This window comes from Chrysochloris asiatica, unplaced genomic scaffold (assembly GCF_000296735.1).
Source record: "Chrysochloris asiatica unplaced genomic scaffold, ChrAsi1.0 scaffold00358, whole genome shotgun sequence".
NCBI classification, from domain to species: domain Eukaryota; kingdom Metazoa; phylum Chordata; class Mammalia; order Afrosoricida; family Chrysochloridae; genus Chrysochloris; species Chrysochloris asiatica.
In genome coordinates this window covers 1,648,624-1,675,850 of record NW_006408876.1, presented here as the reverse complement: position 1 = coordinate 1,675,850, position 27,227 = coordinate 1,648,624, and the positions used below count along the sequence as shown (strand labels likewise).

At 43.4% G+C, this 27,227-nt stretch overlaps 1 protein-coding gene across 1 annotated transcript in view; it reads right to left on the bottom strand.

Moving 5' to 3' along the window:
- Positions 1–27,227, bottom strand: part of CTNND2 (catenin (cadherin-associated protein), delta 2) — a 560,917-nt gene that overhangs the window by 18,520 nt on the left and 515,170 nt on the right. Inside the window, exon 13 of the mRNA XM_006876162.1 lies at positions 5,587–5,713. Within this exon, the coding sequence (XP_006876224.1) occupies positions 5,587–5,713 (127 nt within the window). The remainder of the gene's footprint in view (positions 1–5,586; positions 5,714–27,227) is intronic.

Sequence of the window (27,227 nt, the reverse complement as noted above, 5' to 3'; positions counted from 1 at the left end):
TGTCCCTAAGACCCTCACACTGACTGTCCTCATATTGCTCTCATTGTCCCTAAGACCCTCACTCTGACTGTCCTCACTCATATCCCTCCCATTGTCCCTAAGATCCTCACACTGACTGTCCTCACTCATATTACTCTCATTGTCCCTAAGACCCCTCACTCTGGCTCTCCTCATACTGATCCCTTGTCCCTACTTGAGACCTCTCATATTTTCAGTTTAGTCCTCTGCATCCAGCTCACATGTGCTCAGGCACTGAACTCCTCCGCACAGCTTCTTAAACATGGTGAATCTGCAGACCCAACTGGGAATCCAGAGCTCTGGCAGCGTAGTGGTTACGAATCAGGCTGCTAACCTCAAGCTCGGCAGTTTGAAACTACCAGCTGTTCTGCAGGAGAAAGGTGAGGCTTTCTGCTCCCGTAAAGATTTACAGCCACGGAAACCCTGTACAGGGTCGCTATGGGTCAGAACCGACTCCAGCACAGAACAACAACAACAGCCCTACAGATGCCTGGACTGAATTTTCAGGAGAAGGACTTGGTCATTAGAGTCCTGGTGTGGTTTGGAACCAACTCCATGACACTAATCACCAACATCCTGGTAACTAAGGCGTCATGGTACCTCAGCAGTGAGGCACGTGTTTGCTAACTGAAAGGTCTGTGGCACAAACGCCTGGCAATCTGTGCCTGTAGAGTTGCAGCCTAGAGAACCCCAGAGGGCAGTTCTGCTTGGTCACTTGGTCACTGTGAGCTGGAGTCAACTTGATGGTACTCCAACAATAGGTGCAGGACTTCCGGGACACTGATTTTTAGGAGAAAGCCCACTTTCCTGGGTTCATATTCAAGCCCCTCTCTGGTCAGGTCTCAGTTTCCCTTTGGGCTTATCTTGCACACCCACTGCTGAATACCACAGCTCCAGACACCTGAGGCATTTAATTCATTTTCTCAACATCAGCATCTTCTAGACATAAATTCGTACACTAGATACCCAGGAAGGAATCTTGGTGGCACAATTGTTAAGCACTTGACTGCTAACCTAAAGGTGTGGGGTTTGAACCCACGGTTTACTCCATCACACGGGATTCCCTGTGAGTTGGGATAGTAGACACCTGAGAGATAGAATACAAATCCTGCCACCATTTCTAAACTTTGGCTCTTAGTCATGTATGGAAATGTACATAGAGGTAGTGAGTACCAGGAAGGCCACAGCTGAGTGCTTTCAATGTAAGCAGACAGAGTCTTTGCTTACCTCTCCTCACTTCGTGCCAGACCCTCTAGCCACTTCTCCAATGGTACAAACAAAGTCCAGGCTCATTGCCCAGCCTTTGCAGCCTTCTGAGGTTTCTAATCCCAGGCACCCCTTAGAAGGAATGACCCAGAATACCATGGAAAGTAATGAGGCTTTTAGCTCTACCCTTAATTGGATGGGCCTGAATCTCAGGGTATAAGTCCAGAGGCAGCCAGGGCTGAGAACTGCATCAGTAAAGACGCCTCGCAGCAATCTCTCATCACTTGCGGACAAGTCTGAAATCGCAATGGTTGGAGTCAGCGCTTTATCTCCTTGTTGTACAGTGAGCTTTGCAGATGGAGGTGAGAAGGCCAAAGCTTTGATTTTAGGGCAGAGCGCCACTGGCTGGGTAAAAAAATTGTAGACTCGCTGGAGTAAGTACAGGGAAGGGACCGAGGTGTGGGGTCTCCAAGGTATGTGAGGCATTCAGAGTTGGGATTCTGGTGCTTAAAGGGGAGCTTTTCTTTCCCGAGGCCCTTAATTCAGCTGTGCTCCCAGGACATGACTGCCCACCCGTGTCTCAGTCACCTCCTATACCCTCTGCCCCTCTTCTCTCTGCTGTTCCCAGTCTTGCTGCTTCAAGGCAACTCTTTTCTCCCACTCTTGGTTCTTGGTTTGGGTCTCCTTACAGAAAGGCTAGCTTTTTATGAGATGCGGCCAGACCATCCTGAATGGATATTTGTGAGTCTCTTGACTAAAGCTCTTTCGATTCGGGTCTAATATTACACAGATGGTGGTGCTTATGAAACGACTTCAAGTGTATAATTACCTCCAGAGACCTCAGACACAGGGATGTTCAGAGTCTCCAGCTAACCAGAAAGATACTCTGGGAAAAAGCAAACTACCTAAACAAGTGTCTGTTCGGTGGCTCCCATGTGTCCAGCCTGGCAGATACGGAAGCAACACTCCACTGGAGCAACCCAACGGCCCTCAGCCTCCTGAAAGAGTTCTCATTCCCTGCCCAAGTGCCTTTCAGACTGTTCTTCCATTTCAGCTTCTGTATACAGACTGTCATTTTTAATGACCAGAGCTTTTAAGGAGACCCCCACCTTGGTTATGTTCTTGTAAGGTGGTGTCATGTTGCTTCCAACTCACAGCGACCGTACGTACCATACAAATCTGCTGGAAAGGAGCCTTGATATCACAACTTTCAAGTGCTCGGTCAACTGCTAATGGAAAGGTTAGCAGTTAAAGTTCCCCCAGCAGCTTTGTGGAGGAAAGACAATCAGCTCGTGCAAAAGTTGGCGAGCCCTAAGCCACCCTGTGAGGCAGTTCTGCTTCGTCACACACAGTTGCTGTGAGTTGAAATGAAGTCGGTGGCATCTAATAACAAGAGCAAGAGAAGTATAGAAACAAGAAGAGGCCACGTTTTCGATTCTCACACAGGCAGACATTTCCTCGGTCACCTGTGTTCCAAGATTCCTGTCTAGTATTGGACTTAATGTTATGAGCAATATGAGGGAACCTCAGAAAGTTCATGAACACCTGGGATGAGAAGACAGTGGACTCTTCCCTTGTAGTTCAGTCCATTCTGACCCTGCAGAACAGTGTTGTTGTTAATAAGTGCTGTTTACTTCTCTGACTCACAGCAACCTTGTGTAGGGTTTTTAAGGAGTGGCTGGTGGTTCAAATGACCTTGTGATTCAGTGTTTATCCTATAGCACCCTCTCTCCCCCCTCCCCACCCCCACACACACGTGAATAACGCTCTGAAAGTTCTCTCCCCGGACATGATGCAGGGTAGCAGGCTTATAGTACAGACTGCTGTTTTCTTCCCTATTCTAGAAAGTAGGATTTGGCCAATAGATCCCTCGTGTGGCGCTGTAGGATCAGTACTGGAGTTCTGATCCAATCCTATACTGGGGCACTATGAGTTGAAGCCACTCGAAGGCACTTAACAACAACAACAACAATCTTTATGGCGTCCTGGTGTGGCACTATAGGATGAACACTGGATTACTAACCACACGGTTGGTGGTTCAAACCCACCAGTGACTCCTTGGATACCTTACAAAGGGTCACTGTGTCGGAACCAACTCAATGACAACTTAACAAGAGCGACAATGTTTATGGAGAAAGATTGCCACATCTTTCTCCCTCGGACATGCTGGTAGTTAGCAGCCAAGCGTTGAACCACTCTGCCATCAGGGTTCTATAAACAATAATAACAAACTAAAATAAAAGGCTTCCCATGGCTGGGAGAAGGTCATTTATTTCTGTCCAATGTCCCCCCATTCATTTCTGAGTGTCCTCATCATTCAGACAGTAAAGTCTGGTGTAAAGTTTTATGACAAACCTCGAGGGCAGAAAGGCCCCTTTGCTGGGGAATGTGCTCTCCACGCTCCGGGGACTCAGCTCAGGAAATGGTACTTCCTCAGGGAAGACAGGGGAGGGAGAGAAGTTTTCCTAAGTGAAAACTCATATAGGAGGTGTGCCGTGTGAGTGTGTGTGTGTACACTCATGCATGGGCAGACATAATAATCCATCCTTCATCCTCAGGACAAAAATTACAAATGCAGTTTTTTGTTTTTGTTTTTTTTTTAAATGATACTTTGAGTAAACAACTATAAAACCCATGCCCCTTGTACTACTATATGAAGTGTTCGCACTCTGACTTTAATTCTTTTCTCTAATCTTTGGCATTATCTCATGAGACCAAAAATGTATAAAAACTAAGTATATCTTATAAGTAAATAGAAGAAGGAAACTCAATATTTCATCAATAGCCAAAAACCAAACCTGCTGCCTTGAGTCAATTCAGAATCCTATCGGCCCGACAGCAGAGTAGAAGGGTCCCAGGCTACAGGACAGTGTGGAGTGGCCTCATCTGGTTCCCAAAGCTGTATTACAGGAGAGGACTGCCACAGCTTCCTCCCATGGAGCATCTAGTGGGTTTGAACAGCCGACCTTTTGGTTCACAGCCAAATGCTTTAGGCACATCACTACCAGGGCTCCTTTAAGCAATACGGGCGTGATAAAATCAGGAACTTGAAAAAGTCACTTATAATAAGGACATATAAATAATGTTGTCAAACACCATCCAGCTGGTTCTGACCCATAGCAAATCTGCATATGGCTTCTGAGGAGCAGCTGGTGGATCTGAACCACTGAGATTAGCAGTCCAGTGCTTAGTCTACAGATAGGTCATATTGTTGTTAAGTGCCACTGAGTTGGTTCAGACTTATAGTGACCCTGTATAGTGAGTGTTTCCAATGAAGAGCTGGGGGTTTGAACTGCTGACCTTGTGGTTAGCAATCCAGTGCTTATCCTACAGGGCCACACCAGTTAAGTGCCAACGAGTCGGTTCAGAATCATATCAACACTGTATAGAGTTTCCGAGGAGTGGCTGGTGGGTTTGAACCACTGACCTTGTGGTCAGCAATCCAGTGTTTATCCTACAGCACCACACTGGGACTCCTTATAGGTCATGTTGTTGTTAAGTGCCATTGAGTTTGTTCAGACTCACAGGGATTCCATATGGGTTTCTGAAGAGTGGCTAGTGGGTTTGAACCGCCGACCTTGTGGTCAGCAGTCCAGTGTTTATCCAACAGCACCACACAGGACAACCTGCCAAAGGCTAATCAGAAATGACCTAGTCAGGAACTCCTCAGTGATAGGTTCTGGATGTCACGCCCTCCCTCCCTGACTCTGGTGTCAAGTCCCCCTCACAGCAGCCCCATGTGACAGAGTAGAACTGCGCCACATGGTTTTCCAGACTGGCATCTTTATGGGAGCAGATCTCTAAGTCTCTCCCCTGGGTGGGTTTGAACTTACAGCCTTTCAGTGAGAAGCTGAGTGCTTAACTTCTGTGCCACCAGGGCTTCTTCCTACCCTTTTACCCAAATGACAGTAAATAAAGTGTAGCTCCAGCTATTTGTGCATGGAGAACCCATCCACAGAAAGTCTTGCTGACATGGGGCAGTTTTCCTCTTAACACTGGGCGCAGAGCAGTCTCACCTGTGAACCACTAAGGGGCTTTGGACTGTTGTGTGTCTCTGTATGTTGTTGTTGCTGTGTGCTGCTGGGCCATGTGAAAGTACAAATAACTGCCTCATAGAGTTTTCTACTTTATGGGATCAGATTGCTGGTCTTTCTCCTGTGAAGACGCTGGTAGGTTTGAACCTGTGACCATTCAGTTAGCAGCTGATCTCTGAATACTTGCATCACGAGGGACCCTTGAGTCTCTGTATCCTTAACACAAAGTTGCCACTGCAATAATAGAAAACCAGACTGCTTCCTTCAGAATTCCAGCTGGTCTGGCCTGGGTTCCTTCCTTTCTGCTGTGTGGGGTCTGGGCTCTTACCTGAGCGGTTGTTGGGAGACACACGCACGGGGGAGATGGAGGGCGTGCGGGAGGAAGAGTAGGGCCTTTGCCGATCCCTCTCGATGGTGGAAGATGAGGCTACAAAGTGATATTGTGACCATCCATCCTGCAAAAGACAGCAAACCTGGTAAGTGGGGAAGGCAGGGCCAACGTGCACTGCTGGCATTTTGACATTCCAAGCATTTTGCATGTGCAAAACATTTCCACAATATGTCAAAAGGGATCTGGGAGCTCTGCGCCACCATCAAGGTTAACAGAGACAGGTGTGAGTGAAGACACAGCTCCTCCTGCCTACAGACAACCGGAGAGGGAGGGGAGCTAGCTGTTAGTACTGCTTCTGTTCCCAAATGTGGATTAAATGGTCTCTTTGCAAATGTGTTCTGGCCAGAAGCTTTTACTGAAATGAAGAGAGGATGCTCACAATGTGAGATGACTCTAAAACAGCCTAGCCAGTACCTGCTTGGCTCCACGTCTGCCCGCCCCTCTTGCTAACGCCCTGCAGTCTTCCAAAAGTGTTTGCTCTTGTTTCCAGGACCAATCTGTTAGCATTCAGGAGAGCCATGCATCATCCTTCCATCCATTTATCTTTCTTCCATTGCTTCAGACCTCCTTCTCTGCCTACAATGCACAATCGCCCTCTATCCATTCCGAAGCTCTCACACCTAGACTGGTCTGTGCTCTAGTTTGCCCCGGGAATTCTATGTTCTGATTGAAAGCGTGTAAAAAATGCATCCTGCCAACTTCCCACTAGTCTTCTGATGTTCAGTAACTATATTAAACTGCATATGTACTGATTTTCATTTAAAAAACAACACAGAAATACAGTTTGGACCCATTTGCATCTAGAAAGCATGGTGGTGGTTGCCGATGGTGTGTCTTGGAGTTGATATGAACTCATAGAGACCCTGTATAGGGTTTCTGAGGTTGTAAATCTTTACAGGAGGAGAAAAGCCTCATCTTTTCCTCAAAGGGTGGGTGGGATTCAAACTGCTGAGCTTGTGGTTAGCAGCCCATCTTGTAACCCACTATGCTACCAGGCTCCTTAAGGAAGAAAAAAAAAAAAAACAGCTGAAAACTTCAACCCCCCAGAGAGAGTTCTGATTAACAAGTATCTCCTTCTAGTCTTTTTTTTTGTTTTTAATTCAGTTTTAATTCTCTCAAATAATAAGTCAATTAGTAATGATGCATTAAAAAGGAGAAAGAGGCACACATTTGAGCAACCCCAATTTCTGCTGTACAGAGACAAATGTTTTCGACGCTTTGACTGGCTTTCTTCCCTAATAATAGTTGTACATTTTATTAGCAATAAAATATCTGAATACCAAGACTATTCAGTGCTCAATAAAAGGCTGGAAACATAGAGATGGTAGCTATTATATCACAAAGTTCACGATTTGCATTGCTAACAATTACTACAGCACATATCACAACACCTGTTGTTGCTGTTGTTAAGTGCCGTTGAGTCAGTTCTGACCCAGAGCGACCCTGTACATGGTTTCCAGGGAGCGGCTGGTGAGCTTGAACTTCCATCTTGGTAGTTCAAACCAACTTTGTAGTCGAGCGCATTAACCCACAGCACCACACCAGGAGCTGTGCATGTATGTAACGCTTATCATTGTTGCTGTAGTTGTTAAGTGCTGTTGAGTCAGTTCAGACTTATGGTGATCTTGTATAGGGTTTCCTAGTAGTGGCTGGTTGGTTTGAACTATCGACTGTGTGGTTCAAACTGACTTTGCGGTCCAGTGCATTATCCTGCAGCGCTATAGCAGATGGGTTGTTGTTATGGGCAGTCAAGTTGGTTCTGACTCATAGACTCATATAGGGCTTCCAAGAAGCAGCTGGTGGGTCTGAAATGCCCACCTTATGGTTTACAGTCCAGTGCTGATCCTACAGGGCCACAGCAGAAGTCCAAGAAGAAGTTCATTACTTTAGAAGTTACTGTTATTGATGTCAGCTGTTCTCGAGTTGGCCTGTGGCCCATGGTGTGACCTTATGTACAACAGGATGGGACTGTTGTGATCCAAAAATCACCGGCTGATTTTTAGAAGTAGATCACCAGGCATTTCTTCTTAGCCCATCTCAGTCTGGAAGCTCTGCTGAAACCTAACAGGTAGAGAGACTTGAAGTGCACTGGCTGGGAATTGAACATGGGTCTCCTGAATGAAAGGTAAGACTATAGGACACAATAGAACTGCCCTATAGGGTTCCCAAGGTTTTAAGTGTTACAGAAGCAGACTGTCAGAAATTCCTTCCATGAAGCAGTTCATGGGTTAGAACCACGGACCTTTCAGTCAGTAACCAAGCACTTAACCACTGACAGATGGCTATGGGTGTTCTTGAGGTACTTTGGACAGGAATCGAACCTGTGTCTCTCACCCACGTGAGACCCTACTATTGAAAACCCTACTACTGAACCAAGTGCCCCTTGAAAGATTTCAACAGTTTATATAAATACAAACCAACATCCAAAAGTGCATATCCTTGTATCTGGGAGCAAAGAGAACACGTGTTTCAGAGAAGTGGTCTCTTGCTTTTGAAGATAGTGCTTTGTTGACAAAGTCCCACAAAACCAATGGATGGGGCCACTTTGGGATTCTGAACACTGGCCACGGAAGCTGCTTTTATCAAACCCTTGACTTCTATGAATGACAAGTAGAACCATGTCATGCAGTTGACTCCAATTCACCTGTGTGCCAGAGTAGACCTGTACTCAAGACAGTCTTTAGAGGCTGACTTTTTGGCTGTAGATCAACATGACTTTTTTCCCCCCAAGTTACCTGTCGATGAACTCAAACTGCCAACCTTTCCGTTAACAGCTGAGTGCTTAACTGTTCACACCACCCAGCAACATACTTTGCCCTCCTTTAATGACATACAGAAGCTCATTGCTTATTTGATATGAATAAACCAGGTGAGGCAGGGTATTTTATAAGATGTGGTTATTTGATATATTCTAAGACCGAAGGAGGCAGAATTATGACACAACTTTAAATGCATTTTGTGTAATGAGATGCCCATTTCTCCCTTATGCAGGTGGCTAGGGAGTCCTGGTGTGGCACTGTAGGATAAGCACTGGACAGCAAGGTCGATTTGTATTGGAAGGTGGAGGTTCAAACCCACCAGCCACTCTATGAGAACGCTATACACGGTTGCTATGAGACAGAATCGACTAGACAGCACTTAACAACAACAAGAAGCAGGTGGTTGGGAACATGTTTTGTTCCATCCTTGCAATTTTGTGAGGCTGAGGTTATTATATTGTGGCCCTGTGAATATTTGAGTCTCTGAAAATGTCAGAGAAGTGGATGTTCAAAATAAAACTCTTTATGAAGGTGCCCTTATAAATCTTTACCACTTAGGATCCTTTCTAAGACCCCATCCTGAGAAAAGAAATGAGTGAAGGAATGTGGTCTTTCAGATAACCTGTCTCTAGACAATGGGATTAGCAGAAACCTGAGGAGGTCAAAGAGGAGTGTGTGGGGGAAGGGCTCAGGTACCGCCTCCCCTGATCAACCTTCCTGCACAGGACCAGAAGCTGTGAATGGAAGCTGGGAGAGGTTGCTTAAGAAGTAGGACTGAGCAAAGCCCCAACTAACGCTCTTGCTTACAGCAATTTCATCAGCTACCGCTTGGGAGTCCTGGTGTGGCACTGTAGGATAAGCAGTGGACTGCTAACTAAAAGGTGAGCCATTCAAACCCACCAGCTACTCCTTAGAACCCATATACATGGTCACTATGAGTCAGAACCAACTCAACAGGACTTAACAATAACAGCAACAATTGCTTGGGAGTCCAGGGGGGGCAGAAGGAGAGATGAACCTGCCCTTTTCTCATTTGCTGACATACAGACCAAAACCCAGAACTTCAACACCACTAAATTCAGCAATGCCTGGAAGGGACTTCACATGTTTGTTCCGACTGTAAAGACTCCCAAACGCCAAGGAACACAGTACAACATCGAATGCAAAATCTCAACTCAAAGCCCACCAGCCAAGGATACAGAGAAATCAGTCCTCATTCAAACCTTATTTCTACTGAATAATTACCTTGAGGATAAACTTTGCACCCCTTTTGGTCTTTTGTTTCATGCAAATTTTGGTCTTTCTATTAAACAAAATATTTGATTTTCTAATAAGAATGGAAATGAATATACGTTTTTTGGGGGGCTCCATTCTAGTTATGTTATGGACTTTTGGTGTGGTGCTGTAGGAGAAACACTGGACTGTCAGTGGTTTAAACTCACCAGCTGCTCCTGGGAAACCCTATATAGATTCACTGTGAGACAGAACCAACAAGGCACTTACCAACAAAAAGATAGTTATGCTAAGTTAATCCCCTTCTGTATAAGGAGACATGTATATACTTGTTCTCCACCCAGTTAACAATCCAACTGGAATGCATTCACTTCCCACTGTTACTCAGGGAGGTGGGGCCATTTTTATTGTGAGCTGTCCCTAAGTCAGCTCTAATTCATGGCGACCCCAGGTATACCCAGACCAGGACTGATGTCGTCTAAGGGCTTTTACTGACTGATTTATGTAGAAGACTCCCAGGTCTTCTTTCCTTGCATCTTAAAAAACAAAATTGCTGTTGAGATAATTTTGACTCTGAGCAACCACATAGGACAGAGTAGACTGTTCCATAGAGTTCTCAAGAAGCTGGGCCATATGAAGAAGAATCTGACATCAAGAATGAAGGAGGAAAACTCATTAACAACCTACAATACACAGATGGCACAATCTTACTTGCTGAAAACAGAGAGGGCTTGACACTTACTGATGAAAATCAAAGACTACAGCCTTCAATATGGATTACACCTCAACATAAAACAAAAGTCCTCACAATTGGACCAATAAACAACATCATGATAAACAGAAAAGACTGAAGCTGTCAAAGACGTCATTTTACTTGGATCCAGAATCAATGCCCAAGGGAAACAACAGTCAGGAAATTGCATGAGGTATTACACTGGGCAAATTGGCTGCAAAGAGCTCTTTAAAGTATTACAAATCAATCATTATGAGGACTAAGGTGTGTCTGACCCAAGCATGGTCTTTTTAAGTGCCTCATTAAGAAGACAAGAAAGAAAGAAGGAAAAGGTCAAAATGGATGTCTGAAGAGACTCTGAAACTGGCTCTCCAGGGTAGAGATGCTAAAGCAAATGGAAGAATTGAAGAGGTCCAAGAGCTGAACAGAAAATTTCAAAGATCAGCTCGAGAAGATAAGACAAATATTACAACAAAATGTGCAAAGATCTGGAATCAGAACATCAAAAAGGAAGAACATGGTCAGCATTTCTCAAGCTGGGGGAACTGAAGAAAAAAATTCAAGCCTCGACTTTTGTTATTGAAGGATTCTCTGGACAAATTATTGAATGATGCAGAAACCATCAAAAGAAGATGGAAGGAATACCTAGAGTCACTGTACCAAAAGGAAATGGTTGATGTTCAGCCATTTCAAGAGGTAGCATATGATCAAGAGCCAATGATACTTAGGGAGGAAGTCCAAGGTGCATTGAAGGAACTGGCAAAGAACAAGGCACCAGGAATTGATGGAATCAAAATTGAAATCTTTCAAGAAAGTGAGGCAGCACAGGAGGCACTCACTCATCTCTGCCAAGAAATTTGGAAGACAACTATCTGGCTGACTGATTGCAAGAGATCTGTATTTGTGCCCATCCCAAAGAGAGGTGACACAACGGAGTGCGGAAATCATAGGACAATTTCTTTGATATCTCAAGCGAGTAAAGTTTTACTAAAAGTAATACAGAAACAGGTACAAGCCTACATTGACAGAGAACTTCCCGACGTTCAAACCAGATTCAGAAGAGGCCGTGGAACGAGGGATATCATTGCTGATGTCCGATGGATCTTGGCTGAAAGCAGAGAATATCAGAAAGATGTTTACCTATGCTTTATTGACTATGCAAAGGCTTTCGATTGTGTGGATCATGACAAGCTATGGACAACATTGCAAAGTATGAGTATTCCGGAACACTTAATTGTGCTCATGAGGAATCTGTACATGGACCAAGAGGCAGTTGTTCAACCAGAACTTGGGAACACTGAATGGTTTAAGATTAAGAAAAGGTGTGTGACAGGGTTGTATTCTTTCATCACACTTACTTCAACCTGTATGCTGAGCAAATAACCGGAGAAACTGGGTAAGATGAAGAAAAACGTGACATTAGGATTGGAGGAAGACTCACTAACAACCTGCGATATGCAGATGATAAAACCTTGCTTGCTGAAAGTGAAGAGGACTTAAAATACTTACTGATGAAGATCAAAGAGCACAGCCTTTGGTATGGATTGCATCTCAATGAGAAGAAAACAAATATCCTTACCACTGGACCAATAAACAGCATTCTTATCAATGGCGAAAAGATTGAAGTTGTCAAGGACTTCATTCTTCCTGGATCAACTATCAACACTCATGGAAGCAGCAGTCAAGAAATCAAACGATGTATTGCATTGAAGACCTTTTTAAAGGATTAAAGAGCAAAGATGTCAGCTTGAGGACTAAAGTACCACCTGACCCAAGCCATGGTATTTCAATAACCTCATATGCATGTGAAAGCTGGACAGTGAATAAGGAAGACCATAGAAGAAGTGATGTTTTTGAGTTCTGATGTTGGAAGAGAATATTGAAAGTGCCATGGGCTGCCAAAAGAACCAACAGATCTGTGTTAGAAGAAGTACAGTCAGAGTGCTCCTTGGAGGCCAGGATGACCAAACTTTGTCTCTCATACTTCGGACATATTGTCAGGTGGGACCAGTGGCTGGAGAATGATCTCATCTTTGGTAAGGTAGAGGGTCAGAGACAAAATGCAAGACCCCCAGCAGGATGATTGGCCAAGTGGCAGCATCAATGGGTTCAAGTGTGGCAACAATAGTGAGGTTTACCCAGGATAGGGCAGTGTTTTGTTCCTCTGTGCTTAAATTCGCTGAGTCGGTACAGACTCAATGGCACCTAACAACAACAACAACAACAACAACAAAAACAAACCAGAATAACAAACAAATCTGTGTTGGAAGAAATATGGTCAGAATGCTCCTTATAAGCTAGCATGGTGAGACTTTGTCTTATGTATGTTAGACATATTATCAGGAGGGACCAGTCTCTGGAGAAGGACACCATACTTGCTGAAGAAGAGCATCAGTTAAGAAGAGCAAGACTCAAGGAGATGAGCTGACACAATGACTGAAACAATGGGATCAAACATACGAACGATTGTGAGGATGTTCCAGGACCAGGCTGTGTTTTGTTCTGTTGCATACAACTGGCTCATTATAAGTCTGAACTGACTCAATGGCACCTAACAACAATGATCTTCAGGGAAACGGATTGCTACATCTTTCTCCTCAAGAGCGGCTGGTGGGTTGGAACTGACAACTTTCCACTTGGTAGTTGAATGCTTAACCACTGTGCCACCGGCGTTCTAGCCATCTCAGTCTCGGCGGGGGGTGGGGGGGCATCCCATTAAGTTTATTTTGACTCATAATGACCCTGTAGGAAAGAGTAGAACTGTCCCATAGGGTTTCCGAGGTGTGCGTTTTAGAGACGCAGTTTAGCTTTCTCCCGAGGAGTGGCTGGTGAGTTAGAACCACTGCTCTTCAGTCATCATCTGAGCACTTAATCTCTGCACCACCTGCACTTCTTCCTCAGTCTAGAACCTCCATTGAAATCTGTTTAGCATCATGTTGTTGTTTTTTAAGTGCCATTGAGTAAGTTCCAACCCATAGCAATCCTGTATAGGTTTTCCAAGTAGTGGCTGGTGAGTTTCAACTGCCAACCTTGGGTTCAAACCGACCTTGTGGTCCAGTGCATTATCCTGCAGTGCCACCCCAGGATTCCCCTAGCATCATAGCAGCATGCATGTCTCCACTGACAGATGATGGTTCAGGTACTCAAGGCACTTTGGCTGGGAATCAAACCTGGATCTCTCAATTGGAAGGGGATAATTCTACTATTATACCACTAATGCCCCGAAGTCTCCTGGTGTGGCACTGTAGGATCAGCAGTGGTCTGTGAACCACAAAGTTGGCGGTTCAAACCCACCAGTTGCTCCTCAGAAACCCTATACAGGGTCGCTATGAGTCAGAATCAACTCAATGGCACTTAACAACAACAAAGGTTTCAACGGCTTATATAAACACACAATTTACAAAAGTTTCTTTTAAATCATTATTTGCATCTTTGATCACTATTTTTTTTCTTGTTAAAAATTTAACTCACTGTTAGCCAGAGGCTTTTTCCGAAATTGTATCCTATTGGGTCTTTACCCACAGTTTTCCTGTACACCCCATCCCTGCGGCTTGTGGGTGTTAGATAAGAAAGCTCCGGGAAGAAAACAGAGAATGAAGAATAGCCAGCTTTGCTAAGGAAGGGCGGGCGGGTTAATCCTTACTACAGATGATAAGGAACTATTTTAATGTCTCCTTCACCTCCACAGAATGACCTAGAAACATGGCCTTCAGCTGGAGATCCAGCCAAGCTGTCAAATGTGTGATATGATATCTGTGGCTCAAATTGGTTTTTTATTTTTAACACATTAAACTTAAAACTGGAGGTTGTTAAATTGTTCCAAGTAGATAGAGGTAGAAATCCAAAAGAGGAGAGGAGTTCAAAGTCATTGAACTTTAAATTGCCACCAGGAATAATCTGATTTTCTTTATCTTACCCTTTTACTGCCCTTCCACATTCTGGCTCTGTGTAAGTTTCAGCCGTGTTCCTTTAAGAATTTGTATTACTCCCTCAAGCTAGTTTCCTCTGCATCGGTGTTCCAATGGCCAGAGAAAAAAATCAAGGTCATGTTCTTCACAGCCTTCAAACACTGATCCAGGGGGTGGCCTTGTTAGTTCCTACAGATTTCCCCATAACTATTCTGCTGGTGTTGTTAGTTACTGTGGTCTGATGCAATTATCATGCATTGTATATCCTGAATTCTATGATGTTAATGAGAATGGATGCAATGTACTTGCTGACTGGTTCTAGGTGTCTCTGTAGATGGAGTTGGAATTAGAAAATGCCACCTTCATCTCAGGTTTAAGCTCTTCTCTCCCAGTATCATTTGTTGTTGGGTTTTGACTCATAGTGACCCTATGCACAACAGAATGAAATACTGCCCAGAGCTGTACCATCCTCACAATTGTTACACTTGGGCCCATTTCTGTTGCCACTGTTTTCAAACCATCTCACTGGGGGTCTTCCTCTTTTTTAAAACCCTCCACTTTACCAGCATGATGTCCTTCTCCAGGGATTAGTCCCTTCTGATGATATATCTGAAGTATGAGAGATGAAATCTCTCCACCCTGGCTTCTAAGGAGCATCTGGCTGCACTTCTTCCAAGAGAGATTTGCTTGTTCTCCTGGCAATCCATGGTACTGTTGATCCTATCATCATGATTGTTAAACTGTGTCCCACGTTCTGTTCCAGAAATTAAAGGTAATATGGCTCAGTCAGCTTGGGGAGTTTAAACCCCCCCACCTCCTGGGATTCTGTTTCAGTTGTTCCAGGTAGGTTCTGGGTGGTGCAGATGGATAATACGCTCAGCTACTCACCAAAGGGTTGAGGTCTGAGTTCACTCACATGCCCCTTGGAAGAAAGGCCTTAGTAATTTACTTCTGAAAAAAAAATCAGTTATTGACAATGCTATGGAGCACGATTCTACTCTGACACACAAGAGGCCAGAATCCACTCCATAATACCTGGAACCCGGGAGGTCAAAGCCTCAGTATTTTCACAAGCCCCCAAGTGATGCTGATGAGTAGCCCAGACTGCAAACCACTGCTTGGAGTGTCTTTGCGTAGGTGGTAGAAACTGACAGGGAGACACAAATACACTTTTCAAGTGCTCAGTCCTTGGGGGCCTGTAAGTTTTCTCTTCCCTTTGGGACTGTCAGATAAGGCATTTTCAAGGTAGACTTTTATAAGGACGAGTAGAGGTCTCCACCTTGGGGTCAATGGGAGCCCCAGCCTGAGAGTTCCAATCACAGCCAATTATCAGAGCAGTGTCCACTCTCTGTGTGCTCACCTGTCCAAACTTTCCTTACCCTACTCAGCTCCGTGCAACCATTATTGCTGTGTGCACTTTGTCTCTGGAGGGTTTGGGGAGCTCCTTCCCCTGCTCTGACCAGACATAGTTTCACATCACAGTGTACTCCTTTGTGGTCACCCTTATGGCATGAAGGGTTAAGTACTTAACTACTAGACCAAAGTCTGGCAGTTCCAATCCACTCAAACGCACCTTGCTTGATGATCTCGGTCCTTAAGGTCACAGGTTTAAAAACCCTTTGGAGCACAGTTCTACTCTGCACCATGGGGTCAGCATGGGTTGGAATCAACTGGAAGGAACCTTATAAAATGGTCCTTTGCAAATATGTCTGTCTTCTTAGCAGGAAGGCAGAGATGGTGCCTGGTATATTTCTGAAGCCGTGGTGCCTACCATAGAATCCAGGACACAGAAATAACCTAATAATTTTATTTCTGAAGCCCTGGTACCTAGAATTAGCACCTGAAGGAGCCTATTAAATGCTGGTTGCATTCCTTGTTTTGCCAGGGCTCTATTAATTATTGCAAAATAGCATGACAATCACTTTCACAGTCTTCTCAGCTAGCCTCTACAATGCTTATGTGCACTCCCTCTATGTTATACCAAATTAACATTATTAGAACTTTATGATTTTTTTGTAAAAATTTTCCCTTAGAGCAATCTCATCAGAATCATCTGCTGTTGGTATTTCTGTCTTGGATGGCATACTTGCAGCTGGGTTTAGGGCAATGTTATTTAGGTAAAATCTTATCTTTGAAAAAAGAAGAAGAAAACAGCGGCTTACAGTGTGTCTGTACATTTTAAATGGTTATCTATCTCAGCTCGCCAGGTCTCCATGTGAGGTATATCAATCAACTCACTTCCTCTTTAACCAATCTTGTAAATAGTTTTGAAGCATCATTCTACCTACCACATCTGCCTCTGGATTGGCACTGAATCATCGTATCTCTCAGACACCCCCTCCTCCCCACCATCACTATAGCTTGCTTCTTGCATCCTGCAGCTCAGAAAACACAAACACCTTCCCGCAGCAAAGACACTCAGTTCTCCCTATCACGAATTCTTGCGAGAGCTAGACAAAGCGTGAGGAGAGAGAGTACGTCACATCTCATTAGATATGCTCTGATTTCTTTTAGAATTAGGCACAGGGGTGCAGAGGGTTCAGGAGCTGGTATGGGCATTTTTCGTTATCCTGAGGTCTCGAACCTGTTACTAGAACAAGGTCCCTATAGGTTAGACCACAGTAGTGTGGAAAATGTTATAGCTGATTTTTTTTTTTTAAAGAATTCAAATAAATAGCAAAGATGTCACTTTGAAGACTAAGGTGTGCTTAACTCAAGCCATGGTCTTTCAACCGCCTTGTACGTATGTGAAAGTTGGACAAAGACTAAAGAAAACTGTAGAATTGATGCCTTTGAATTATAGTATTGGCAAAGTACATTAAATACACCATGGGATGCCTAAAGAACAAAGAACAAACACATCTGTGTTGGAAAAGCATGCTCCTTAGATGGCAAGACTTGACCTTATGTGCTTTGGACAAGTTATAAGGAGGGACCAAATCCCTGGAGAAGGATATCATGGTTGGTAAAGCAGAGGGTCACTGAAGAACAAGACCCTCAAGAGGTGGACTGAGGCAGTGAGTGCAGTACTGGGCTCAAACATAACAGTCCTGAGGCTGGGGGAGGACCAGTGAGGTTATGTGCTGATGTGTGTAAAGTCACTATGTATGAATTGAAACCAATCCGATGGCACCTCACAACAACAACAGATGATAAATGAAATGTTGATGGTTCTATTTAAAATTCTGCTTCCAAAGCTAGTTTTAGAAGTTTTGTTTTCCATACTTAGAATTTAGACTCAACAATTTTTTTTTTTTGCCTTCGGAGGCATCTCTGATTCAGGCAAAGCTTCAATAAATTATTTATTTATCTTGAAAATGAACGGTGATGATGAGGTAGAATCCACAAAATAATAGAGCAGACCAGTCTTTCCCTTTTTCTTTTTTTCTGCCCTGTTTTTTAAACAGCTTTGGGGCACCTTCACCTGGCATGATTTATTCAGCCTGTAAAAAGGATTTTTCTATAGGCATATAGAGTCCAGTTGGTGCTGAAGAAACAAATAGACACTTTTGGTGTAAGCTGTTCTTAATTCTAATTTGCTTGGAATTAGACGAAAGTGTGGCAAAATCCTTTGGGTGCTTAGGAATCTATAGTCATCCATTCCTTCAACCTAGGAGATTTATAGTTCAGTACTTCCATTCACTGACAAGACTTCATCAGGAATCAATTTTTCAACTGAAAAATGAAACATGAACCATTGCTCTCCCCTTAAAGATATAAACACCTAATACTAAGTTAATGCTTGCTTCCAGAAAACATGAATGCTTAGTATTATGTTTCCAGCCTTGTTTTTTAAACCTAGATGGAGCATGTTGATGTAATTACATACAGCAGAGGAAGAAATGATGCTGAATGAATGGTATTTAAGCATTGAACTTCTTTGTGTCAATAAAAGGCATCATAGAGAAAAATGGAAATACTGGAAGACATAGTGGGTGTGGCTAAAGAACCATCCAGGCTCCCATCTTGATGTAACCATTGGTTCCTCTTTGCTACAATGAAACAAGTTTTCATCTATTTTTAAGGTAAACTGTTCATTAAAGATCCATTAAAACTAATTCCATCAACAATTCCAAAAGTTATTGGAGTTAAATATTTAAATGAAATTTTAAGGGCCAAAAGGGAGTGTTTGCAAGTTTAATGCAGAAATAAATACCACCTAACATAGTCGTTGCTTTCATGAGTTTGTTTCTGCTCCGGTGCATCTAATGAAATTTAATTAAGTTGTTGTGGATACTTAAAGGTACAGTATATGTAAAGCTCTCTGGAAGACCTGTCTTTTTAAAGCAAACACTGTATAAACTCATTTCAAGAATCCTGTTTACTTCCATTGACTTAGTTTTAAAGAACCAAATTTGAAAAATTGAAAAGGTATTTATATTAAAAAACAAACAAACTTGAAAAATCGAAAAGTTTTATATATATATATATATCCTGGTGTGGCACTGTAGGATAAGCACTGAATTGTTCATCCAACAGCCACTCCTTGGAAACCCTATACAGGGTTGCTATGAGTCAGAACCGACTTGATGACACCTAGCAATTGCTGTTATATGCCGTCGAGCCTGTTTTGATGCATAGTGACCCCATGAACAACAGAATGAAATGCTGCTGGGACCTGCGCCATCCTCACAATTGTTGTTATGCATGAGCCTACTGCTATCGCCACAGTGTCAGTCCATCTCATTGGGGGGGGGGCGGTCTTCCTCTTTTTCATTGACCCTCCACTTTACCAAGCATACTGTTCTTCTCCAGGGACTGGTCCCTCCTGAGAACACGTGTATAATATGAGAGATAAAATCTCTCCATTCTTGCCTACAAGGAGTTCTGGCTGTACCTTTTCCAACATGCATATATGGATAGATAGAATTAGAACGAGAGAGTCCTTGTGTGGCACTGATGGATAAGCACTGGACTACTAGCCACAAGGTCAGCAATTCAAACCCACCAGTTCCTAAGAAACTCTATACAGGGTTGCTTGGAACTGACTCGATGGAACTTAACAATAATAAATAGTTGTATGCTTTCTGAAACTAAATTACGTTCATTTAATTTATAGATAAGGAACCCTGATAGCTTAGTGGATTACAAACTGGGCTGCTAACTGCAAGGGCAGCAGTTTGAATCTAGCAGTCGCTCTGAGGGAGAAAGATGAGGCTTTCTGCTCCATAAATATTTACAACCCAGAACCAGAAGGCCTATATAGGCTGCTATGAGGCAGGACCAACTCGGTGACCCACAATCATCACCACAACCAATTTACACATAATGTGTTTGCAGGAAGTACACCATTGCTGCTTGTTAGAAGTTCATTTGTACCAACTCTATGCAGAAAAACCACTCAGGAAATTGAAATAAGACCAGATCCATTTTCTTATGTCCACGGCTTCGTTATTGAGGCTCTAAACAAAGATGTGACAAGACTGATTCTTAATAATGTCCTTTGTGTTAAATTCACAGTAAAATGACACAATGTTCAGTTTTCAGGTTTGCAAATCCTGATATCTGGCTTCTAATAGTGAAGTCATTTTGACATTTGAGATATTAGGTGTGGAATATAGATATAATCATTGGTGGCTCGTTAAATTTAAACCTCTCATTCTGGGTTCCAACTTGGAGGTCTCCATATTCCACCCACATGTGAAAGTTGGAAGTGAATAAAAAGACCACTAATGAATTCATGCATTTGAGCTACGGTGTTGAAGGGGAATACCGAAAGTACCGTGGACCTTCAGAAGAACAAACCAATCTGTGTTGGAAGACGTACGACCAGAGGCACCTTAGGAGCCAGGATGACCAGACTTCATCTCTCATACTTCAGATATATTATCAGGAGGGGCCAATCCCTGCAGAAGGACATCATGCTTGGTAAAGTGGAGGGTCAACAAAAAAGAGGAAGACCCCCAATGAGATGGATTGGTACAGTGGCAGCAGCAATGGACTCAAACATGGCAATAGGTTGGCATAGTGCCGGGGAGTGTTTTGTTTTGTTGTGCATAAGGTTGCTGGGAGTCAGTACCAACTCAAAGGCACCTAACAACAACACAACAACACACTCCACCCTCACTGAAAATGCTCAGAGGACAGAGGCAAAAGCAGTCATGGAGTCTGCCCCCTGAGGCGCGACACTCGGAGCTGTGTTGATATGATGATGCTTTGAGCCAATAAGTAGTGACTAGTACGTGGCATAGGCTGGACGTGGGAGAGCAGAGAGGAAAAGGCAGGCAAAATGATGATAGGAGATGCGATTTAATGACTGATCAACACACATCAATAGCCACGTTGCCATATTTTTGGGAAGGGCCACAAAGGAAAAGGACAAGCTCCTATGAGATGTTTTCACTAGCCTATGAGAGTGGAGGGGAGTGAGCCAGGCTTCCTTGAAGAAGCGATGGTTAAGTTGATACAAAGAACCAGGCTTGGAGGACAAAACCGAAGGGATTCCTGCTGGAAAGGTTACACATAAGCATGCCTTAGTGTTTGTTTGTTTTTTAGTGTGGATATAACAAAGTATCACACACAGAACAACAACAATGTGTCTCTCAGAGTTCTACAGCCTCAAAGTCTACATTCAAGGTGACTCTCTCTCACCTTTCTGGGTATAATCTCTCTTGCTTCTTCCCAGCTTCGAGTGCTTGCAGAGAATCTTTATTGTTCTCTGATTTGTACATGCATCACTCTAATCTCTCCCTCTGTCTTTATGTGATCTTCTTCTGTGTTCCTGTGTGTCTGTGCCCACAGCTCCCTCTTCTCAAACTGGTACCAGGCATTGGGTTAGGGCCTACCATAATCCAGTATGACTTCAAGCTAATTTACGACAGCTGAAATGATGATGCTTCCAAGTAGCATTCACAGGTTCTGGTGGACTTGATTTTGGGAGGGACACTAGTGAATTTGCTATATGCTTTGCAATGAGCACAGCTTGTAAGGAAGAACAGGGGCCATACTTTCCATGTTCTGATTATTAATGAATGTTTACAGCTGTTTCTCCTCATTTTGTGTTGTGCCCCATCAGTAAACGAAGGTCCCCAAAGCATTACTCCATTTGCATCATCATGGTCAACTCCACTTTGAGCTGAAGCAGATTGACGGGGAGGTAGGATTTTATCCTGAGAGAAACTAGAAGCTGCTGAGGAGTTTTAATCAGGAGAGTAACAAGATCAGATTCCAATCTGTGGAGACTCTCCTGAATGCTGAATGGAAAATAGATTGGAGATGGTAGACTTGAGTTCACAAAATGAATGAGGCAGCTATGTTGCAAATACACCCATGATCATAGTAGAGCGTTGTTGTTGTTGTTAAGTGCCCTTGACTTGGTTCTGACCCATACCGACCCTGTATGGAGTGTCCAAGGAGTGGCTGTTCGATTTGAACCATCGACCTTGCAGTTCAAACCCACTTTGCAGTCCAATGCATTAACTCACAACACCACAGCATGACTCCACACCATAGAACATGTTGTTGTTAAGTGCTGTCAAGTGGATTCCAACCCATAGTGACCCTATACAGGGTTTCCAAGGAGCAGCTGGTGAGCTTGTACCACCAACCTTGCAGTTCAAATGGCTTTGCATAGAACATACAGGGGGCCAAATGATGAAAACTTCTTAGCCATAACCAGATACCTTCAGGGAATGAATTACTGTGCCCGATGGCTCAGAACCATAGTCACAGTGGACACAAAGGTCAATTGGCCTAACATAGTCTGCAAAGACAATGTCCTAATCCTATTTTGGTGAGTAGCTACTGGAGTCTAAAAATCTTGCATGCTGCCACCTGAGATGCAGCTATTGGGCTCTCCCATCTGGAGCAAAAAGAGGGAAGAAAATTAAAGGTATATCAAAAAAATGAGTCAAACAGACTAATGGACTATTTGGACATCAGCCTCCACAATCCTGATTCTGAGCTGCCACTACCAACCACTCTGAAAGGAGTCAAATTAGAAGGTCCTGGATAGAGTTAGAGGGAAAAAGTGAAACAAAACTCAAAATCTTAAAAAAACAGACTAGGCTTTTGGGAGTTCAATGAATCTGTTGGATAGCACTGGCCTGTGAACAGCAAGGTCAGTGGTTCAAACCCACAGGCTGCTCCACAGAAGAAACATGACACCTTCTGCTTCTGCAAAGATTTACAGAGACCCTATACAGGGTTGCTATGAGTCACAGCCAACTTGACAGCACTTAATAACAACCATGGGTCAGATACAGACTGTTGGAACTCCCAAGATTACAGCTCTTTGTCACCCTGGAAGCTGGCGGACGCCATCCTGCCAAGGAGCAGAACAGCAAGAAGCCTTATGCATGAAAATTTCATTGTTTAGCAAAGCAACAATGAATGTCCCCTTGGTTAGCAAAGCTACAAGGGATGATTCATGTGGGGGCCCCGTGGTTTCTAACTTTCCCTTGGAAAAATAGATTATTTCTGATTTCCTTATAAGAAGTTTTAGAAAATCTTGCATAATCATTAAATACTTTAAACAAACCTCATGTTATAATAGTTGCCTTTCACATTAACATTAACTTTCACACCATATTCAATCTTATGTAGGTATAAAAATTGCTTTTTACATTAACAATAAGTTTTAACATTAGATATAACCACACTAACTAAGTTTTAGCAATTCAAGCTTAAAATTGTAAGAAACATTCCAGGTGGTTTTAGTCAAGAACATTAAGGCCTTTAGAAAGCAGCTTAGGAGACAGTCAAGGGCAGTGAGAGCTTGGGAACAGAGGTAGGAGTTTGATTAGAAGTTTTGAGAAATTGTTAGCATGAGAGAATTACTTGCTTTGTTCTTAACTATGAAACTTTAGGGTACTTTTATGTTCTTGTTTTTATTGTTTGATCAATTATATGTATGACCAGTTATAGTAAAAATTATGTTTTTGATTGTAAGCTGTTAACTAGTGAATCTATAGAAAGTAATAGATGTTTGTAAAGTTAGAAATTAAGATGTAGAACTTTGTTTAAAAATTAACCTGACATTTTAGGCAGGATTAGAGAGAAACAGAGTCGCTCACAGAAGGCAGATGTTATCAAGATAACTAAGGAGTAACTAAGGAGCATAGAGATGCAGGAATGTTTGGTGACCTTGTGTTTCTCTTGTACCTTTGATGTAACAATACAATATTTGATTGATTTGTAACTGCTTGTACGTGACTGTTATGAGATCATAGTATATTCTAAAAGGGATATAAGAAGCAACAATTTTTGAAATAAAGAGAGTCAGTCAGAGAGTCATCATCACCACCATCTGCCTGAGACTCAAAATGACCCATTGACTGTTTGAGTGTTTTTTTTTATTTTTTCATTCGCCGACTTCACATCCTCTTTCAAGAGTCTCCCAATAATTTGTCGAGGCTGGTCCCCGGCATGAAGCCTGGAACTGAACACAGTCCTGTGGCTCAGGGCTCTCAGGTGAACACCATGAACACTAACACTGGGTGAGGCAGGGTGGGAGGAGATATAAAAGCTTTAGAAGAATCAGCCATTTGAGACCCAAAGGGCAGTCTTTGCCGAAGGTCAAAGTTCAGAAGGCAGGAAGGGTTGGGCAGGAAGGAGGCCTGGAAGTGGGAAACAGGAAGGAAAGGGACAAGTGATGCTATACGATAGGGACAGAAATCCATGGCATGTGATCAACAGTGGGCAGACTGCTGAGTAGAAATCATTTGCTCTCTGATCCTTCACTCAATTCACAAACAAAGTTACAACAAACAAAAAATGAATTAAGTAGCAACTGTACCCAGCCCAGGGACAGATGATGGTGGCCATTTTCAGGATGATGTCCCTAAAGGTGGTAGAAGTAGTTGGATTTGAGAGAAACTGAGGAAATAGAAGACTTAGTGACAAGTAGGGTGGGAACAAGGCAGGAGGGATTCATTGTAGAATTCCTAGATTTCTGGAAGACAACAACAAAGTGCATGGCATGCTATTTATGAGATGAGAGACAATGGCAGAGAAGTAGATTTGGAGAAAACATCTCAAGGGATGGACATGTGGCTGTAGGAATTTGTGAGCTGTCAAATACTTAGATTTATGGGCTTCCCATTCAGGAATGAAGACCACATGGAGAATTATACTTAGATGATCTATATACACCAGTTTAAAATAAGAGCCCTGGTTTAAGGTGGATTACAAGTTGGGCTGCACACTGTAAGGTTAGCAGTTCATAACTACCTCCATGGTAACCATGGGAGGAAGATGAGGCTTTCTGCTCCAGTAAAGATTTGCAGCCTCAGAAACCCTGTATAGGGTTACTATGAGTCAGTACACCACTGTACTCCACCACCACCACATCTATTTAAATTCATGGGCGTAGATGTGATCCTTTATACTGGGAGGTAGGGAGTGAAAATCCAAGATGCTTCAGGGAAAACCAACCCCAAACAAAAATCAAGCACACTGCCACTGAGCCCATCTGACTCAACAGCTACCCCACATAAGGTTTCTGAGACTAAATCTTCACGGGAGAAGACCGCATCATCTTTCTCCCTTGGAATGACTAACTTTGCAGTCAGCAGTCTGATTCCTAACTCACAACATCAATAGAGCTTCAGGAGTCTGCAAAAATGATAAAGAAGGAGTTTTCATGGTTAAGAGGGAACCAGAGAGAATAGTGAAGGAAGATCTGTGAATGAAGGAGGCATGGCAGGGACAGCAACAGTCTCTCACACTCATTTCCACTTCTTTCTGTGTACAACTTCCCTTGCAGTTCTGTAATGTGATGGAAATCTAGCCAAGGAAGAGTGAGGTGATGGTGTGCACTGTTTCCTGGAAGAGTGGTAGGTTTTGCAGATTTGTGGATCCACAGGGGAGGGAGGAGTCCACATGAGACACAGCTGCACCTCTTCTTGGATGGTTACGTAAGTGAGAATGTCTAAGGATTTGAGCCATTATGGATGTGAGATCTTCCTGCGTAATAGAGAGTAGGATATGTGCAATGCTGTAATGAGTTTCAATGTCAGTGATGGTGTCAGGACATGTACGATGGCTGGTTTTAGGGAGCTGATGCAGAAAAACAGAAACTGGAAAACAGACACAAAGAGTAAAGGAAAAGGCTGGGGGTTCAGCTTTACCGAGCAGCCACTTGGCAAGAAGTCCTGGTAACTACTTCTGAAAAATCAGTCATTGTAAACTCTGTGGAGTACACTGTGACACACATGGGGCTGCCATGGGTCAGAGTCAACTCTCAAATGGCAACCAGCAGTGTAGATGAACATTGAGGGGAAGCCCACTTGACGAACATTTGATTATTTTGACGCTGCAAATTCACCAGCAGGAATTCTGTCTTCTGGTTAAATGGAGCACTTCCGGTGATCATGGTATGAATGGTCCCTTGGTGGAGTACCTGGGGCCCTGAGAGTAAGGTCAAACTTCATCAGATGGAATTATTGGCAACACGCTCTTACAAGGCAAGAAGGAACAATGAAAACCATCTGTGCTGCTTCCACATCCCATCACCTCCTCACTTCTTCTCTGGGTCATTAATAGTCTTTATTTTGTTCAAGCTTTAGAAAGCACAGAGTCTGAAAACATAATTCTTTCTCTCCTCCCACTCAACTGCCCTCCCTGTATAACAGAAGTAAGGAGTCATGGATTTGGAGTTGTTTTCCACATGGAATCAGATTGGCAATTACTATAGAAGTATTTTCAATTAGATGAAAGCACTGCAGGCTATCTCAAAAATGTGCTTTTCTACAAAAATTGGGCCTGGGTATTTGAAGAGCATTGCACTAGTGTTGATGCAATATGACCATCAGGGGCATAAATACCTTTGTTTTTGTTGTTAGATGCCACCAATCGGTACCAACTTGTGGCGACCCTATGCACAACAGGAAGAAACACTGTCCGGTACTGGGCCAACCTGACAACAGTTGCTATACCTGAGTCCATCGCTGCTGCCATGTGCCAATCCATCTCGTTTGGGGTCTTTCTCTTTTTCTCCGATCCTCCACTTTACCTTCTCCAGTGACTGGTAGCTGCTGATAATATGTCCGAAACATCTTGGTGGCCACCATTCCCTTTTTTAAGTGTTTTTATGGAACCTCTGCTTGTCATTTGGACCCTTTCTCTGCCTTCCCTGAAGGATAATTTGGCCGCATGGCTATGCTCTGGAAGAACCCACAAAGACATGCCTCTAAAAGAAAGAGACGTGCCCTCCTGGCCCTTTCCCCTTGCAGCTGGCTGGAAGGTGGACAGACTGGAAGCCATCATGCATACTACAAATGTGGGAGTTTCAGGATGGTGACCCTTGAGTCCGGAGACATTAAAATGCCAGGTGGGCCCAATGTCATCACAAGGGTGACATGGAGAGCAGGTGATGTGATGACAGCAGAGATTTGAAGATGGGAGAAGTCACACCAGCCAAGGAGTGCAGGTGGACTCTAGACGCAGAAAAGGTAAGGAAGGAGATTCTCCCCTACAGCCTGGAGCACGTCTCCGCCAACATCTTGGTTTCAGTACTAAAGACGATGCTGCTGAAGTTGGTTCCGATGCACAGTGACTCCACAGGACAAAGCAGAACTACCCATCTTGTTTCTGAGGCTGTCCTATTTACAAAAACATACTGCCACCTCTTTCTTTTGTGGAGTGGCTGGTGGGTTCAAATTGTTCGCCTTTCCATGAGCAGCTGAGAATTTAATCACTGCATCATCAGACTCCTTTGATTTGAGATCTAATTTGGACATCTGAGTCTAGAACAGCCAGATACTTGACTTTGTTTTAAGCCACTAAAATTGTGATAATTTGCTGAGCAGCAACAAGAAACTAATACAGAGAATAACACATTTCTCTCTTTTTAAAGCCACATTTATTATGGATTTGCTACATAAAATAAAAAAGAACAATTGATGCTCCTGAGTCATGGTGTTGGAGGAGAATACTGAAAGTGCCATGGGCTGCCAAAAGAACCAACAGATCTGTGTTGGAAGAAGTGCAGCCAGAGTGCTCCTT